Source organism: Suncus etruscus, chromosome 5 (genome assembly GCF_024139225.1).
Source record: "Suncus etruscus isolate mSunEtr1 chromosome 5, mSunEtr1.pri.cur, whole genome shotgun sequence".
NCBI classification, from domain to species: domain Eukaryota; kingdom Metazoa; phylum Chordata; class Mammalia; order Eulipotyphla; family Soricidae; genus Suncus; species Suncus etruscus.
Window position 1 is genome coordinate 116,724,390 of NC_064852.1, and position 18,519 is coordinate 116,742,908.

Sequence of the window (18,519 nt, forward strand, 5' to 3'; positions counted from 1 at the left end):
ATTAAAATACCAAGTAGTTCTGTTTTGTTTTGTTTTGTTTTGTTTTGTTTGTTTTGTGGTTTTTGGGGCAGACCCGGCAGTGCTCAGGGATTACTCCTGGTTTCATGCTCAGAAATTGCTCCTGGCGGGCATGGGGAATCATATGGGACGCCGGGATTTGAACCAATGACCTTCTGCATGAAAGGCAAACGCCTTACCTTCTTGCTATCTCTCCGGCCCCTAAGTAGTTCTTATTACAGTGCTTAGCTTTTTCTTTGAACTAATGTTTCATCGAATTCATTGTATCTGTCATATACATAATATATTATCCCACCCAAGTAGAATTCGTCTAACTTGAAGAAGCACAAACAAGGTACTAGAAATAGTGAACGGTTAAGGTGCTTGTGTAGCTGATTTGAATCTTTTTTTTTTTTTTTGATTTGAATCTTGACATTGGGGTCCTCAGAGAACCACTAGGTGTGGCCTAAAAATCAATGAAAATCTCAAAAGCAAAATGTAAACTACAAAATACCCTCTTGAATCACTTACTTGAAATTGACTTGCCCTGCCAGTTCTTGTATATGACCCTAACTGAAAAATTAACTATATATATTGCTTCTGTTTTTGTTTTGGGCCATACTTGGTGGTGCCAGGGGTTTACTCCTGGCTTTATGCCCAGAAATCACTCCTGGCAGGCTTAGGGGATCATATGGGATGCCAGGGATCAAACCCGGACCAGTCACGTGCAAGGCAAATATCCTATCTGCCCCTGATGTTTATTTTAATATATTAAATAATAACTAGGAACTAGACCCCAGTTCTAGGAAATTTTTATTGAGCTACATCCTTCCTGTTTTGTTTTTTATAGTTGCGTTTAGACTATTCAGCACCAATCCCACCAGCAGTCTCTTCCCTCCACCAGGGATCCCAGATTTTCTCCCTTTTCCCCCGCCTCTCCCCCCCCCCCCCCAATAGTGCTCAGGGCCGACTCCTGGCTCTGTGCTCAGATCACTTCTGGCTTGCTTGGATGACCAAACTGGTGGGTTGGGTAACTGCCAGCAAATGTCTTACCTGCTGTACTGTCACTCTAATACCTCTTTTCCCCCTATCAATTTTTGTCTTTCTTCCTATACTTGTGCTAAGGGTGGTCTAGGCACCTTCCCTTGTTTACTTGTTCTCGAGTTATGAATTTCTGAATTTTCATCAGGATTAAGTAACAGCTGATGGGCCTTTTTTCTTTTTTGGGGGGCCACACCCAGTGACGCTCAGAGGTTACTCCTGGCTATGTGCACAGAAATCGCTCCTGGCTTGGGGACCCTATGGGACGCCGGGGAATCGAACCACGGTCTGTTCTCAGTTAGCGTGCCCAAGGCCCGACCACCTGTACCACTGCTTTTTTTTTTTATCTGTTATTAAATGAATCATATGAATAAATGATAATGCACATACTTGAAAAAAGGTTTTGATTTGGGGGCCACACCTGGTAGTGCTCAGGGCTTACTCCTGGCTCTGCACTCAGGGATCACTTCTGACTCTGCTCAGTCTCAGTCTCGGAACCACATGGGATGCTGGGGATCAAACTAAGGCCGGCTTTGTGCAAAGCCCACTGTTCACTGTACTGTCACCCCGAGACAAAAATAATGGAGGTAGGGCATTTGCCTCGCACACAGCCAACCCTGTCTGTCCTCAGTTTGATTCCTGGCATCCCATATGGTCCCCTGAGTCTGCTGGGGCAATTTCTGAGAGCAGAGCCAGGAGTGAACCCTGAGTGCTGCCGGATGTCACTCAAACTCCCCCCCAAAGTCATTTAAGTTCACTGGAGTTGTGACCATTTTTATTTAATCCATATAGAATATGAACATTAATTACATAATGTAAAAAATAAAATATCAGACCAATGTAAATCCAATAATAAAATAAGACTGACTCCTGGATTCTACATAGAGGTGCAATTCCTAGACAGCTAATAATTTTATAAGCATTAATGTGATATCACAGGCCTTCATCTGTAAATATTAAGTTTTATAGCTGTGGATAGTGAAGTCAAGAGAAGGGGCTAAAGGAAATTTGGGAGTATGTATTGCTTTTATATTGTATGTAAACTTCAATCAATGATAGAAACTTAATACTAAAAGATAGTAAAGAGTCATGAATCATTCAAGATTCTCTGCCTAACATGAGTGAAAGGACTCATTTACAAATCAAACAAGTTGACCTTTGAAAAAATGCATAGACTTCACCATTATGTTTCTATCTGAAACTCGTCAGTCCTCAATAGTAATGTAAACAACAGAGAAAAAAAAAAGTGAAGGGATCAGTATTGAAAGATTGTACACCCCAAACACATAATAACTGATTGCACTCTAAATTTTTTAAAAATTAGGTCAAACTAGGAATAAAAGACTCCCTTGATGGAGTCTGTGATTTAAAAATGGAGTTTTATAGCTGGCTGGTTTTTCAAGATAGAGTTAGAAACCAAATCCCAAATTTTAAGAAATCTGTCCTATAAAACTTGATGATCTGCTTTGACCAACAGTGGCCGTTGAGCTTTTGACTGGAGACTGTAACGTTTTAAATAGTAACATGTAGCTGCTGCTTGGCTGCTTCTTGCAGAAATGGAGCTCTAGAATCTAGATCCTAATAGTTTGAGGGGAGAAGAAAACTCAGAACCGTTCAAGTGGCAGCCTTATTTTAAGTGGATATTAAAATTTAGGGACCATGGGTGAACATATGAATCAGCTCCTCTAAGTTTAGATTTGCAATACACCTGCATCTCTACGTATACTAAGTAGACTAAATTAAAAATGTGTTGACACTTCTAAGACAACGTCTTATTAACTGAAAGAAAACTAGAGTTTACTGAAATCTTGGCAATTTTAGACATGGGAAAGTCTGAATGTTTTTTTAAAGAAAGGATTTTGGTGAGTTGTCTGAGGCTGTGTAAGGTAGTGGGAATGGAGCCTAGAGTGAAGGCAGGTGTGGGTTGAGCTGAACCAGATGAACTTGGCTGAACACTGGGCTCACCCAGTGTGAAATGAGGGAAGGAAGTTCTAGGCCCAACTTACTTTGCAGTTTTCTCCAAGCTTTAAGGTCTGGGTATTTGTAGGAACTGGAAATAAGAGTAGACCCACGGCCTGGAAATGTTGTGTGTCCATTGCAGACCTCTGGCTTCCTTAAGGAATTCTTGGTGGAAATGAAGATGCTTCTTCAAAGCAGATTTTTGCCTGAGGAGACAACCCCACCCCGTCCCAACACTGATTAAGTATTTGGATTTGATTAATTTTCAGTTAGTATGGACAACTGACCATCTCACAACGTAGTGGAAGATCATACTCTATATTCATTTAGCAACTATATAGGAGTTTTAGATCCTCGGGAAAGTGAAAGATATAACTCATTAAAGAAACAAAGACAAAAAATAAGCACCTCATTCTTTATTTGGGGGGGGTTGGGCCACACCCAGCGTTGCTCAGGGGTTACTCCTGGCTCTGCGCAGAAATCTTTCCTGCCAGGCATGGGGGACCATATGATAGGATGCCAGGTTTTGAGTCACTGTCCTGGATCAGCTGTGTGCAAGGCAACCCTACTGCTGTGCTGTCTCTTTGGCCCCCCCAAAACCCTCATTCTTGGAAGGAATTTCTTTGTTTTAAAGATGAGGGGGAGGCCAGAGAAGTTCAAGTAGTTCAAGTTTAGTGTCATGTAAGTTTAAGAAAAAAATCAAGCCAGTTGGAATGATTTTTTTTTTTTTAATTTTTGGGCCACACCACACCCACTGACACTCAGGGGTTACTCCTGGCTGTACGTTCAGAAATCGCTCCTGGCTTGAGGGACCATATGGGATGCGGAGGTGGGGGGGCTGAACCGCTGTCTGTCCTAGGTCAGCCTCGTGTAAGGCAAATGTCCTACCACTGCGCTACCACTCCAACCCTTGTTGTCATGTTCTAACGTGGTTGGAGTGAGACTTCCTAACATCTCTCTTTTTTGGGCCATACCCGGCAGTGCTCAGGGGTTACTCCTGGCTGTTTGCTCAGAAATAGCTCCTGGCAGGCACAGGGGACCATATGGGACACCGGGATTCCAACCTTTGGTTGCAAGGCAAACACGGCTGTGCTATCTCTCCGCCCCCCCTTTTTTTAAAACATATCTCTTTCACTTTTTTTTTTTTGGGGGGGTGCACTCCCGTTTGATGCTCAGGGATTACTCCTGGCTAAGCGCTCAAAAATTGCCCCTGGCTTGGACGTACCATATGGGATGCCGGGGGATTGAACGGTGGTCCTTCCTTGGCTAGCACTTGCAAGGCAGACACCTTACATCTAGTGCCACCTTTCCAGCCCTAAACATATCTCTTATGTTGGTTTTATGCTTTCAGCTACTTGGGCTGATCTTAGAAATTACTCAACAACCTCTTATGACTTACTATTTTTTGGAACATGGAAGCACAAATAGCTTGTTTTTGGTCTCACGAGGCAACCCTCCTGCTATGATACATAAAAGACATTCAGAATTAAGCCAAGATGGGGCTGGACTGATAGCACAGCAGGTAGGGTGTTTGCCTTGCATGCATCCAATCCAGGTTTGAATTCTAGAATTCCATATGGTCCCCTGAGCCTGCCATGAGTCATTTCTCAGCACAGTGTGCCCCCCCCCCCGCCCCATCAAGATTTACTCTTATGGGGCTGGAGAGATAGCACAGCGGCATTTGCCTTGCAAGCAGCCAATCTAGGACCTAAGGTGCTTGGTTTGAATCCCGGCGTCCCATATGGTCCCCCATGTCTGCCAGGAGCTATTTCTGAGCAGATAGCCAGGAGTAACTCCTGAGCACCGCTGGGTGTGGCCCAAAAACCAAACCCCCCCCCCAAAAAAAAGATTTGCTCTTATAATAAAAACTATCAATAATTTTTATAATTGACATAACAAATCTAATAGAAGGGCTGGAGCAATGGTGCAGCGGTAGGGTATTTGCCTTGTACTCTGCTGACCCAGGATGGACCGTGGTTTGATCCCCCAGCGTCCCATATGGTCCCCCAAGCCAGGAGTGATTTCTAATTGCATAGCCAGGAGTAACCCATGAGTGTCACCGAGTCGGGCCAAAATCCCCCCCCCACGCTAATAAGAGAAGCAACTCAATGTTACATATAAAAAATTATTTTTTTCACATCCAGCAATGCACAGGGTTTATTACTGGCTTTACAGTTAGGGATTGATCACTCAGGTGACCAGATTGGTTGGTAGGGATTCAACCCAGGCCATTGCATGCAGGTTAAGTGTCTTACCCACTGTACTGATATTTAGCCCAGAAAATCTTGTTTGTTTTTGTTTTGGGGTCACACCTGGCGGGCTCATAGGGATTACTCCTGGATCTGTGCTCAGAAGTCGCTCCTGGCAGGCACAGGGGACCATATGGGATGCTGGTGATCAAATCTGCGTCCATCTTGGTCAACCATGTGCAAGGCAAACACCTTACCGCTGTTCATGTAGGTTTAAGAAAAAAATCAAGCCATTTGGAATGATGTTCTTTGTTTGTTTTTGGGCCACACCACACACCCGTTGACGCTCAGGGGTTACTCCTGGCTATTCGATCATAAATCACTTTGGCTTGGGGGACCATACAGGATGCCGGGGGATCCAACCGCAGTCCATCCTGGGGGACCATATGGGATGCTGTTCTATTGCTCCTGCCCCAACCTCAGAAAATCTTGAAGTAGAGATGGTTTGACTCTCTAGTTTCTTAATCAGTATTATTTTAGATTCAGATTCAGTTTTGAGAAGTCATGTCAAGGAGTGGGATACATGTCAGGGTTTTCCTGTCTATTTTGATGGTTCCAAACAGAGATCTTTGTTAGAAGGGGAAATTCATGATAGGACTTAAAAACTTACTCATATTATGGGGTCGGAGAGGTAGCATGTAGGTGAGGTGTTTGCCTTGCATGCAGAAGGATGGTGATTCGAATCCCGGCATCCCATATGGTCCCCTGAGCCTGCCAGGAGCTATTTCTGAGCATAGAGCCAGGAGTAACCCCTGAGCGCTGCTGGGAGTGACCCAAAAACCAAACCAAACAAAACCTCATATTTTTCTTTTTTGGCTGGGGGTGGGGGGTGGGCACAAGTTCAGGGGTTACTCCTGGCTCTGCACTTAGGAATTACTTATGGTGAGTTCAGGTGACCCACCATATGGGATGTTGGGATGTGCCAAGCAAGCAACCTATCTACTACTATTGCTCTGGCCCAGAGGACCATATGGGATACCGGGATTCAAACTGGTGTCATCCTGTGTAAGACCGCTATGCTATCACTCCAGCCCCTAAAGTAGTTTTCTTTCTTTTTTTTCTGGAGGGGGGGATTTACACATGGCAGTGCTCGGGTTACTCCTGGCCCTACACTCAGAAATCGCTCCTGGCAGGCTCAGGGGACCATATGGGATGCCAGGATTCGAATCACCATCCTTCTGCATGCAAAGCAAACGCCCTACCACCATGCTATCTCTCTGGCCCCTAAAGTAGTTGTTTTTTTTTTTTGTTTTTTTTTTTTTTTTTTTTTTTTTGGGTTACTCCTGGCTCCACGCTCAGAAATGTCTCCTGGCAGGCTCAGGGGACAATATGGGATGCCGGGATTTGAACCAATGACCTGCATGAAAGACAAACACCTTACCTCCATGCTATCTCTCCAGCCTCTAAAGTAGTTTTCTTAAGCCCTAAGAAACTCTGTGACACTTGCACTCAGAGTATTTGTGTTCTACTACCTCATGCTTATAGAAAGTGGAGAAATGCTGCTTGTCCAAAGGCAGGAACACTAGTTTGTCAAGCCCTTGAACATTATCCCTGTGGTGTCCGTTACCCAAATGGGGACTCAGTACCTGGCTTCTTCCTGGGCCCGTCTCATGGCCTCTTCCAGAGCCAGCCTTGACGCTTCCTCCTCCTCCCGCCTCCTCTCTTCTTCTTCCAGCCGCGCCTTCTCTTCTGCTTCCCGTTTCTGCCGCAGATACTCCAGTCGCTCTTCTTCAGCCATTTCCATCAGGCGTTTCTGTTCCTCTGCTAACTGCATTTCCAGCTCCTTCTGTCGTCGTTTCTCTTCCTCTGGAGAATAGACAAGGTGGGTATGCTCAGTGGGTCTTTTTTTTTTTTTTTTTTTTTTTGAGAAAACACTTCTCTGACCTAAACCCTCCAGCTGGAGAATTTTAGACTTCTTGTGATCAGTGCTCCAGTGAGCTACTGGATCCTCAAGAAAGATTATCTTGGGAGCTAATTCATGAAGAGATATTTATTTTTTTTTTGCAATCATTTTTTTTTTTTGGGTTTTTGGGCCACACCCAGTAACACTCAGGGGTTACTCCTGGCTATGTGCTCAGAAGTTGCTCCTGGCTTGGGGGACTATATGGGACACCGGGGGATCGAACCGCGGTCCGTCCAAGGCTAGCGCAGGCAAGGCAGGCACCTTACCTTTAGCGCCACCACCCGGCCCCATGAAGAGATATTTATTAAGTATCTACTGTGGTCATAGACATGCCTCTTGAATCCCCCCACTGTAATGACAGGTGAACCTAGACATGCCCCTGGAAACGCCCTCTTGTGCTGGGTATAAAAGGAAAAACTTGGATTTGGGGGCGGGGCAGGACCAGAGCAGCACCTGTTGCTCCATGGGGGAGGAGGGAAGAGGGCAGAGATAAAGCATTGGAGAGATGCTGCCTGCTTTGTATCTATTGCTTTTTCTTTCCTTCTTGAACCCAGGTCTCCCCCAGACACCTCTGGCCAGTGAATTTCCATCTCTCTCTCTCTCTCTCTCTCTCTCTCTCTCTCTCTCTCTCTCTCTCTCTCTCTCTCTCTCTCTCTCTCTCTCTCTCTCTCTCAAATCCCCTGGCAACTGTGGCAGGCCTCAGACTCTAGGAGGAATAAAAAAAAAGTACTTGGGGCCCGGAGAGATAGCACAGCGGCGTTTGCCTTGCAAGCAGCCGATCCAAGACCAAAGGTGGTTGGTTCGAATCCCAGTGTCCCATATGGTCCCCCGTGCCTGCCAGGAGCTATTTCTGAGCAGACAGCCAGGAGTAACCCCTGAGCACTGCTGGGTGTGGCCCAAAAACCAAAAACCAAAAACAAAACAAAACAAACAAACAAAAAAAAGTACTTGGTTTCCCTCTCTGTTTTTTCTCTCTCAATTCTGGGTTGAGGTCGATACATATTGGTGCCCCTGGGTGGACTCTTGGTCCCATATGGCGGCTGGCCCCATGGGCCGCTGCGAGCCTTCAGCACTGGGCCCTGGCAGCCTTGGGCCCCTGCAGTCTTACAGCAGTCTAGCAGCAGGCAGACTTGCAGCTAACTACAGGAAAATTGCAGTGGCAGATTCTACAAATTTCTACACTATGCAGTGCCCTATGTCTTTAATACAAAATCTTAGGCCAGAGAGAGAGTACAGCAGAAAAGTCCCAGCACTGCATATGCTTCCCTGAGAACCTGCCAAAAGTGATCCCTGATTGCAGAATCAGGATTAAGCTCTGAGCACTGCTGTGTGTGGTCCACAATCCTAAAAAAAAACAACAAACTTGGAAAATTTCAGAGTTGTGTGCTCATAAGGTAGTATGAAGACGGTTTGGAAAGACGTGTTAGATCAGGGCTTGGAGAAATGGTTCATACTCAGCTGCACTGACCAGTCTATAATAGTGGTTTTCAACCATTGCTCAGTGGAGTGGTGCTGGACTTCAGAAATTTCCAGTTGGTTTGTGAAAAGGTTACATCTGGTTAACGTGGTAAGGGAGTCGAGCAACAGTACAGGTAGGGCACTTATCTTTTTTTTTGTTTTTGTTTTTGGGCCACACCTGGCAGTGCTCAGCGGTTACTGGCTTTGCACTCAGAAGTCGCTCCTGGCAGGCTTGCGGGGGACTCTATGGGATGCTGGGAATCAAACCTGGGTTCGTACTTGGCCAACTTTGTGCAAGACTAGTGCCCTACCACTGTGCTATTGATCTAGGGCACTTACCTAGCACATGGCCAACCCAGATTTAAGCCCCAGCATCAGTGATCCCTACCAGGAGTGGTTCCTGAGCTCTGTACAGAGCCAGGAGTAAGCCCTGGGCATTGTCCTCAAACCCAGACACATATTCCATTGATTGTGTATTAATACTATTATAAAGATCCACATATAAATATCCTTATCATAGCTTTTTTTTTGGGTTATGGGCCACACCCAGTGATGCTCAGAGGTACTCCTGGCTATGCACTCAGAAATCGCTCTTGGCTTGGGGGACCATACAGGATGCCAAGGATTGAACTGAGGTCCGTCCTGGGTTAGCCGCATGCAAGGCAAATGCCCTACCACTGTGCTACTGCTCCGGTTCTATCATAACATTTTTTTATTTCTGCCCCAGCAGTCTATGAAATCTTTATTTATATTGGTCCATAAGAGTAAAAAACATGGCAAACAACTGATGTGGCGACTAGCATGTGCTAAAGTTGCTGCCTTTTTCTTGGAAGTGTGACTGGAGAGAGTTCACAAAGCAGCCTGAGTTTCCCCTTAGCTACCGACTTAGCTGTTCCTTTGCATCTGCTTGGGAAGGAGTCAGATGACAGGCTTTGTCCATTTTTTGGGGTGGGGGCACTCTCGGTGATGCTCAGGGGTTACTCCTGGCTATGCACTCATAAATCGCTCCTGGCTTGGGGGACCATATAGGACACCGGGGGATCGAACCAGGGTCTGCCCTGGATCAGCGGCATGCAAAGCATATGCCTTACCACTTCACCATCACTCTGGCCCCAGGCTGTGCCCATTTTAAGAGCTCCAGAGAAGGGGGGGGGAGTGAGAGGACTAAGGATCCCAATTCAGAAGATTGTCAAACTAGAAGGTGGACTGGTACCTGTTCTCTCTCTCTCTCTCTCTCTCTCTCTCTCTCTCTCTCTCTCTCTCTCTCTCTCTCTCTCTCTCTCTCTCTCTCTCTCTGTGTGTGTGTGTGTGTGTGTGTGTGTGTGTGTGTGTGTGTGTAGAGTAGATGTTTGGCCTACCTCTGATAATACTCAGAATTTACTTACGCCTAGTTCTGTGCTCAGGGGCTACTCCTAGCAGATCACATACCATGCCAGTATTCATTGGATCTGCCATGTGTCAGGCAAGTGCCTGAAGCCTTTTATTACCTCTCTAGCCTAAAGCACCATTAAAAAAAACCCCTGGATTTTTATTTATTTGTTTATAGGCCACAACAGGCAATGCTCGGGGTTACTCCCTCTGGATCTGCACTCAGGAATCACTCCTGGTGGTGTATGGAGACCATATGGGATGCCGGGCATTGAACCTGAGTCAGCCACATGCAAGGCAAATGTTCCACCTGCTGTGCTATCTGTTTTCTAAGGTGTCATTTTTGGGGGGTTGGTGCCACATCTGTTGAATTAGTTCTCCATCTCAGGGTGTGATCTGGTGGTATTGGATTACTAGGTCCCAGTTTATTCAGTATTCATTATCCACCCTAAGGTCTGGTTCTTGCTAATAAAAAGCTTAGGTCTCAGGAAAGCTGGGGGTATTCTCCGGTCTCCCCCACTAAGTTACTTGTTTCTTAGGAGCAGAAGGCTTGTGTATTGAAATTCCTGAACCCTTTCTTCCTCCTTTCACTGTGTGGATTATTTCCTGTGTTAGTGTTTGCTTTCAGATCCATGTCTCTCCTGGTCCTGAGGCTTCCTTCTCAAAACACTCACCAGTGCTCAGGGGTTCCTTTTGGCTCTGCACTCAGCAATCATTCCTGGCAGATTTGGAGACCATATAGGATACTAGGGATCGAACTCGGGTCAGCCACATGCAAGGTAAATGCCTTACCTTCTGTATTATCACTCTGGCACCTAAGTTGTCATTTTTATAAGTTTTTTTTTTTTTATAAATTACTCTATCTCATCTATAGTTTCTTATAATCATTCTGAGAAAGCAAGTTTACACCCTTGATGGGTTAAGGAAAGCCACAGTAAAGTTGAGGCTAAGAGAGTGGATCCCGGTGGACCAGCTATGTGAGAAAACATTTGTGGGTCAGACAGAGGACAAACAACAGAGGACAGAGAACAATGCAGGCCCTCCCACTCGCTCACCAGCGTGCGCCTCTTCCTCCTGCTGCCTTTTCCTCTGCAGCTCCTGCAGCTTCCTGCGAATCTCCTCCTGTTGCTGCCGGGCTCGCTCCTGCGCCACCTGCACCTGCAGCCTCTGCCTCCTCTCTTCCTCCTCCCGCCGCCGCTGCTCCTCCTCTCGCCTCTGCCGCCGCAAGCTGGGAATACAATTCAAAAATCCCTTCCTCACACCTATATTCATTGCAGCACTATTTACCATAGCAAGACTCTGGAAACAACCAAGATGCCCTTCAACAGATGATGGCTAAAGAAACTGTGGTACATATACACAATGGAATATTATGCAGCCATCAGGAGAGAAATCATGAAATTTTTCTACATATGGATATACATCAGGGGTCTCAAACTCAATTTACCTGCGGGCCGCAGGAGGCAAAGTCAGGGTGATCCTTGAGTGCAAAGTTAACACTGGGGGGTGTGACCCAAACAACTAAAACAAAACAAAACAAAAAAAGATTTCTCTAGGGCAGGGCCACAAAATGTTGTATGGAGGGCCGTTTGTGGCCCGAGGGCCACGAGTTTGAGACTCTATTATGCTGAGTGAAATAAGTCAGAGGTAGAGAAATAGACACAGAATAGTCTCACTTATCTATTGGTTTTAAGAAAAATTAAGGACATTATTGTAATATTCCCCAGAGACAATAGAGATGAGGGCCAGAAGGACTGGCTCACAATATGAAGCTCACTACAAAGAGTAGTGGTACAGTTAGGGGAATAACTACACTAACAAGTAGCATGATAATGTTAATGAGAGAAGTAGAATGCCTGTCTCAAATACAGGCAAAGATTGGGAAGGAGAGAGGGGGGCATTGGTAGTGGGAATGTTGCACTAGTGAAGGGGGGGTGTTTTGTTTATGACTGAAACCCAACTACAATCATGCTTGTAATCATGGTGCTTAAATAAAGATTTTATATATAAAAAAAAAAAAGAGAAGACACAAATAGGGGTCAGGTCGCTTGGCGACACCAGGGTGTCGGGCACCCTTGCAGTCTGGCCAGTCTGGCCAGCAGAGGAAATGCTTCCTAGGAACCGGGTCACAGAGGTGGTGAGGCCGGCACATACCTGGGGCTCCTAGGGGCCACAGACCCTTCCCCCAGTTTGAACCCCTCCCCCTCGTCCGTCCATTCAGCAATTCGTATCCGGGGTTGACACGAAGTCTGAGTGAGGCAGGTGAGACCGTGGAAAGGGCTGATTAAAGCTTGTGGAGCGGAACTTTGGCAAACATTTGCCAAGTAAGCCTAAAGCATCTCCAGAGGACCCAGAACACTATTCAGGGACAGCCCCAAAGGCAAGTGCCTTATCTTTGGTCTAGGTGGTCCTTGGAGCACCTTGGAGAAAAATGAGATATGATTGTTGGGCTTCAGGCAGGAGCCTTAGACCTCAGGTGCAGGAGAATCCCCCATGTCCTAGCTCCCAACTGGTGCTGTGACATTGGTCTTGGAATTCACCAGATCCGGAACTCACCACACCTAGAACCCACCACTTCCAGAACACATCTAGAACACATCACATCCAGAACACATTGTACCTGGAACCCACTGTACCAAGAACCAACTGTACCTAGAACTTACCGTATCTGGAACCCACTGTGTCTAGAACCCACTGTGGCTAGAACCTGTCGGATCTGGAACCCATTGTATCCAGGACCCGCTGGATCTGGGGTCCATTGTGTCTGGAAACCACTGGATCTGGAAACCATAAAATCCGAATTTATGGGATATGGAACCTGCCAAATCTGGAATCCATCGGATCTGGAACCCACTGCATCTAGAACTCACGGGTTCTGGAACACGCGCGCTACATCTGGGACCCACCGTATCTCCTCAGCCCGCCGCTGCTGCTCCAACTCCAGCTCTGCTTCCATCATTGCAGCACGCTCCAGCTGCTCCTGCTGCAGACGCCGCTCCTCCTCCTGTGCCCTCCGCCGCCTTTCCACCTCCTGCCGCCTCTGCTCAGCTCTCTTGACCCTCAGTCTGTCCTGGTGCTCCCTCTTAGCCAGTAGGGCCTGCGGAAGCACAGCGCCGGCACTGGCAGAGTGGTCTTGGAGAGAGGGCGCCTTGGTCTCTGAGACCCCTTCCCAGACACAACGTGGTTCTGACACCACCGAAAAGCGGTGTCCACGCTTAATCTAGGCTCTTCCATCTGTCCCACTAACTAGCTTGGGGAATGGGTTTCTTATGGGCCTGCATCCAAGTCTCCCTCTTGCTTCAGGATTCAGGGATCATAAGGTCATTTCACTAACACTGTCTCCTTTTGGGCTGCTAACTAGGATCTCGAACAGTGGAGGAACTACTGGCTGAGTCTTGTCTACTGCTACTGTGAGTTCTCAACTCGACTCACATCACCCAAGGAGTGTTTCAGAAGTTACTGGAGGGGGTTGGAGAGAAAGCACAGCAGGGGTGACACTTGCTTTGCATGCAGTTGACCCAAGTTCAATCCCTGGCACCCAGTATGGTCCCTCCGACCACGGCCAGGAGAGATTCATGATGGCTCAAAGATTTCGAGGATATACTTTGCATGTGAGGCCCAAAGTTGAATCCCTGGCACTACAGACTCCCTGAAACACACCGTAGGAAGTACCTGGACACTATGTCCCCTTGCTGGGGAGCTTAGACCCCCTAAATTACTTGAGGTCAATACATCACCAGGTTAATTCAACGTAACTATGCTTTTGTTTTATTTTGTTTTGTATTGGCTATACCTGATGGTGCTGAGAAATTAATTCTGGCAGGCTCAGGGGACCATGTGGGATGCCAGGGTGAAACTTGGATCTACCACCTCAAGGCTAATGCCATCCTTTCTTTTTTTCTTCTCCTTCCTTCCTTCCTTCCTTCCTTCCTTCCTTCCTTCCTTCCTTCCTTCCTTCCTTCTTCCTTCCTTCTTCCTTCCTTCCTCCCTTCCTTCCTCCCTTCCTCCCTTCCTTCCTCCCTTCCTCCCTTCCTTCCTTCTTCTTTTCTTTCTTTCTTTCTTTCTTTCTTTCTTTCTTTCTTTCTTTCTTTCTTTCTTTCTTTCTTTCTTTCTTTCTTTCTTTCTTTCTTTCTTTCTTTCTTTCTTTCTTTCTTTCTTTCTTTCTTTCTTTCTTTCTTTCTTTCTTTCTTTCTTTCTTTCTTTCTTTCTTTCTTTCTTTCTTTCTTTCCTTTCTTTCCTTTTTGCCACATCCAGTAGCTTTCAGGAATTACTCCTGGCTCTGTACTCAGAAATCGCTCCTGGCTGGGAGAACCATATGGGATCCCAGGGATCCAACCTGTGTCTGCCCTGGGTCAGCCATGTGTAAGGCAAATGCCCTACCACTGTGCTATCACTTTGGGCATGCTTTCCCATCAATATCTCCATGTGTTTAACAAGCTGTCCAGGTGATTCTAAGATGCAGTCAGGCTGGGGCCACGTAGTGGTCTCAGGGATAAAGCTGCTGGTCTCACATTTAATCCACAGAAACCTTTTCTACCAGAGTCTTTTGCACGAAAGGACATCTTAGCTTTCTTTCTCTCCCTTGTTCTTTTCCAGGTCAGAAATGTGTCAATGGAGGGGACCTTAAAGCTTTCTCCTTCCACATGTATCTGACTTGGGGTGACATATCTTTGCTTATTTCGCCTTTGCAAAGTAGCATAGAAGTATGGACTGATAAATTCAAAACAGGGCATCTGAGTGATAGATAGTATAGCAGGTCGGGTGCTTACCTGGCCTGCAGCTAGCTTGATTCCCAGAACTCTGCACAGTTCCTGACCCTGACAGGAGTGATCACTGAGTGCAGTCAAGATTGAGCCTTGACACAGCCTGGTGAGGACCCCCTTTCCCCACACAAAATTTCAAAAGAGTCCGGTAATCTGCCAGGCCCAGGAAAGTTCATCTTCCGTAAGAGAGCACATTTCCACGATCTTGGTAGCTCAGAGGAGGGATTTCTGATTTCCCACAGTACCAGTAGCAAACGCTGTGGCAATTGGGTTTCTTCACCATCACCAGAGGGCGCTCACCCGCCCCGCCCTTAGGTCCTCTTTCCCCTACTGTAGAGGAAAAGTTCCTGAAACTTTTCTTTGTGGGGAATCATGGGCTATGAAAATAAAAACATAACTTAAAAGAAATGACAGGGCCCGGAGAGATAGCACATCGGCGCTTGCCTTGCAAGCAGCCAATCCAGGACCAAAGGTGGTTGGTTCGAATCCCAGTGTCCCATATGGTCCCTAGTGTCTGCCAGGAGCTATTTCTGAGCAGACAGCCAGGAGTAACCCCTGAGCACCGCCGGGTGTGACCCCAAAAAAAAAAAAAAAAAAAGAAATGACAAGAGGGTTGGAGTGATAGCGCTGCGGTAGGGCGTTTGCCTTGCACGTGGCTGACCCAGGACGAACCTGGGTTCGATCCCCAGCATCCCATATGGTCCCCCAAGCCAGGAATGATTTCTGAGTGCATGGCCAAGAGTAACCCCTGAGCATCATCGGGTGTGGACCCCCCCCCCCCAAAAAAAAGGCAAAAATATTGCTTCTGACAGGCTCGTGGGACCATATGGGATGATGTCGGGAATCAAACCTGGGTCCATCCCAGGTCCGCAGCGTGCAGGGGACCATATTCGATGCTGGGGATCAAATTGGGTCAGCCGTGTGCAAGGCAAATGGCTCACCTATTGTGCTATTTGCTCCAGCCCCCAGAAAATGACTCTTACATGCTACAGCTCCTTGGAAGGCAGATGGATATTGTGAAAGCTGCCAAGGCCTATCCATGTCATAGTAAATGCAAGTTTGAAGAGGGCAGGGAAGGGGAGAGGATGGGTAAGGAGAAAGGAAGGGTGGGGAGGAGAAGGGAGAGGAGCTCAGGCTTTGACCTTGAAGGGTCAGAGGACCCAAGGCAGACTGACACCAATGTATCCCCAACATCGGCCCCAATATTCGTGGCTCTGGTAAGGACTGAGGCCCCCGAGGCCCCCAGGTGGGCTTGCACCTACCTTGGCATGGTCCTCGGGACTCTCCTCTTCGGTGGATGCCACACTTGCAGCGGCACTGAGGGGCTGGCTGGGCACCATGTTCCCCTCTCCAGACTCTTGGCTTCGGGGAGCCCCTTCAGTGGGAGATAGCCAGGCCTCCCCTTCTGCAGATCCCAGGGGGCAAGGGCTCCCCTTGGAGGTGCTGCCCAGCTCCTCATCATGTTCTCTGGATGTGGTCTCAGGAACCTCATCTCGTCCCATATCCCAGTCCGTGGTCTCTGGACTCCTTTGCTTCCTTGCCCGTTTGCTTTGGGCTCCCTGTTTTTTCCCTTTGGGAACTGGCTGTGATTTCTTTTCAGCCTTTGTGTTCTTTGACTTTCCTGGGGGAGAACAATTCCGAACAGAAAGAGGCAAGTCAAAGAGTGTCACTGCCTTCTCAGTAACTTTTAGGCATTGCTATGCCATGGAAGAGATCACTGCGAGATGGTGCAGATTCCTGAGCTCAAGGGCAGGGTCCGATTCTAGAGGGATCATGTTCACATTGCGGTAGAGACTGTGAAATAAAACTGGCTAACTCCTGAAATTTCATCTGACTGCTTTGTGAATCTCTTTGCCCTCACCCTGCAACCTTCAGACCTGCCAGACCATAGGGGCTGTGGGAGCCAGGTCGAACCCAGTGAGTCCTCACCATCCCCTACCAACTCTAGGACTCTTTAATTTATATTAAGACAACAACTGGAGGGCCTGGAGAGATAGCACAGTGGCGTTTGCCTTGCAAGCTGCCGATCCAGGACCAAAGGTGGTTGGTTCGAATCCCGGTGTCCCATATGGTCCCCTGTGCCTGCCAGGAGCTATTTCTGAGCAGATAGCCAGGATTAACTCCTGAGCATTGGCCGGGTGTGGCCCAAAAACAAAAACAAAAACAAAACAAAACAAAAAAAAAGACAACAACTGGCACTCGAACCTTGGACTGACTTGAACCCTGGACCCAAGAAGAAGATCTCAGCGATGGTGAGTGCTAATTATGACTAAACCCTTTGGTGGATTATCACCATGACAGCCCCCTCGAGCTGGACAGAATTTGTTTTGCCTTTCACTGGAACATCGGTGAACATGGCTCCTTTTGTGAATGATTTCATGTTGCTCTGGTCTATCTACCTGCATTTCTTACTCTGGACTATATGTGCCAGGTTCCCTAGAGATTCTACTGCATATATTTCACAGGAGGGGAAGAGTACCTTCTCAATGGTGATGAGTTCTTGATCTAAAGGTCTTCCCAGAACTAATAATTTATTGTTTATTACTGGGACTAAACCAGAGAGACCCCCATCTCCCAAGAATGATAAGCCAGCTACTGTCTCTGCAGGCTCAGAGTCTGAAAACAGCTCAACCAAAGATATCTCCGTGCCCCAAGCACTGAGTCAGGTAGACAAGCCGGTGCTGGCAACCCAAGTCCTAAGCACTGTTAAATGGTTCAATGTTTGGAATGGTTATGGATTTATCAATAGAAATGACACGAAAGAAGATATCTTTGTTCACTGGACAGCTATTCAGAGAAACAATCCCAGGACGTTTCTGTGTAGCATGGGTGATGGGAGAATGTGGAGTTTGATATTGTGAAAGGAGAGAGGGGACCAAAAGCTGCTAATGTAGCCGGACCTGGTGGAATGCCAGTGAAAGGTAGCAGATATGCTCCCAATAGACATAGGGTCTGTCAATTCATCTTCCAGACTCACTCAGCAGGCCCACCACCTATGGTTGAAGAGCCACCTCAGGTGAGACAGATGCAGGCAGTGAAGGGGAAAGAGTTGAGGACACTGGGCAGCATTTCAGATGCCACTGTCTACCATCTTTCTTCTATGAGAGGCACCTTTTGTGAGGACCCTGTACCCCTAATCTGCAGCAGATTATCTAATAGACCTCAGCAGCCTAACACAGAAGGTGATGATGGAGAAGATAGAGGATCCGAGACCAGCTGAAAATAAAAAAAAAAAAAAAAAAAAGAAGAAGCTGTTTTTAGCACTTCTTGCACCTGGATTATCTCCAAAATATCAACTTTTTTCTAGGCTAATTTTTTGACTATTTGCATTGGTCATTGCCTTACTACATAAATTGTATTTTATCTCTATGTATCATAGTGTTTTGTTTTATGCCTACTGCAAACAGAAAATTTTGTACTGTATCTAATTTTAATACTTGTTTGCACAATTCTGGGGATATGTATTTTAGAGTTTTGAAAGTTCTCAGCTATCTTGGTGACTGTTTCCCAATTGCTATGTTATATTGTATATCTTATGTAATAATTTTATACATATATCTCTGTTGTATCTCTGTTATAGACTTGTCAATAATGCTTCAGTAATAATACAAAAAAGGTGGAGAATGTGGGTATCCCCTTCCCCACCTGAATTTTTCCACCTGAATGATCAGAACTGTCCACACCTGGAATGGGTGGGGAGAGGAGTCTGCAGGGAGAGAGAGGGGATAAGAAGGAGAGTTAGAGAAGTGGAGGAGAGGCATCATCAAGAGAGAGAGCCATC

General features: G+C 46.7%; 2 protein-coding genes across 3 annotated transcripts in view; both read right to left on the bottom strand.

The window, feature by feature from the left end:
• The window catches only part of NOP58 (NOP58 ribonucleoprotein), a 507,450-nt gene that overhangs the window by 86,992 nt on the left and 401,939 nt on the right, over window positions 1-18,519 (bottom strand). The window lies entirely within an intron of this gene.
• KIAA2012 (KIAA2012 ortholog) overlaps window positions 2,946-18,519 on the bottom strand; it is a 133,781-nt gene continuing 118,207 nt past the window's right edge. The window contains exons 15-19 of the mRNA XM_049772909.1: window positions 16,001-16,359; window positions 12,882-13,072; window positions 11,031-11,203; window positions 6,833-7,052; window positions 2,946-3,203 (exon numbers count right to left, since the gene is read on the bottom strand). Of these exons, the coding sequence (XP_049628866.1) occupies window positions 3,065-3,203; window positions 6,833-7,052; window positions 11,031-11,203; window positions 12,882-13,072; window positions 16,001-16,359 (1,082 nt within the window). The 3' untranslated portion in view covers window positions 2,946-3,064. The remainder of the gene's footprint in view (window positions 3,204-6,832; window positions 7,053-11,030; window positions 11,204-12,881; window positions 13,073-16,000; window positions 16,360-18,519) is intronic.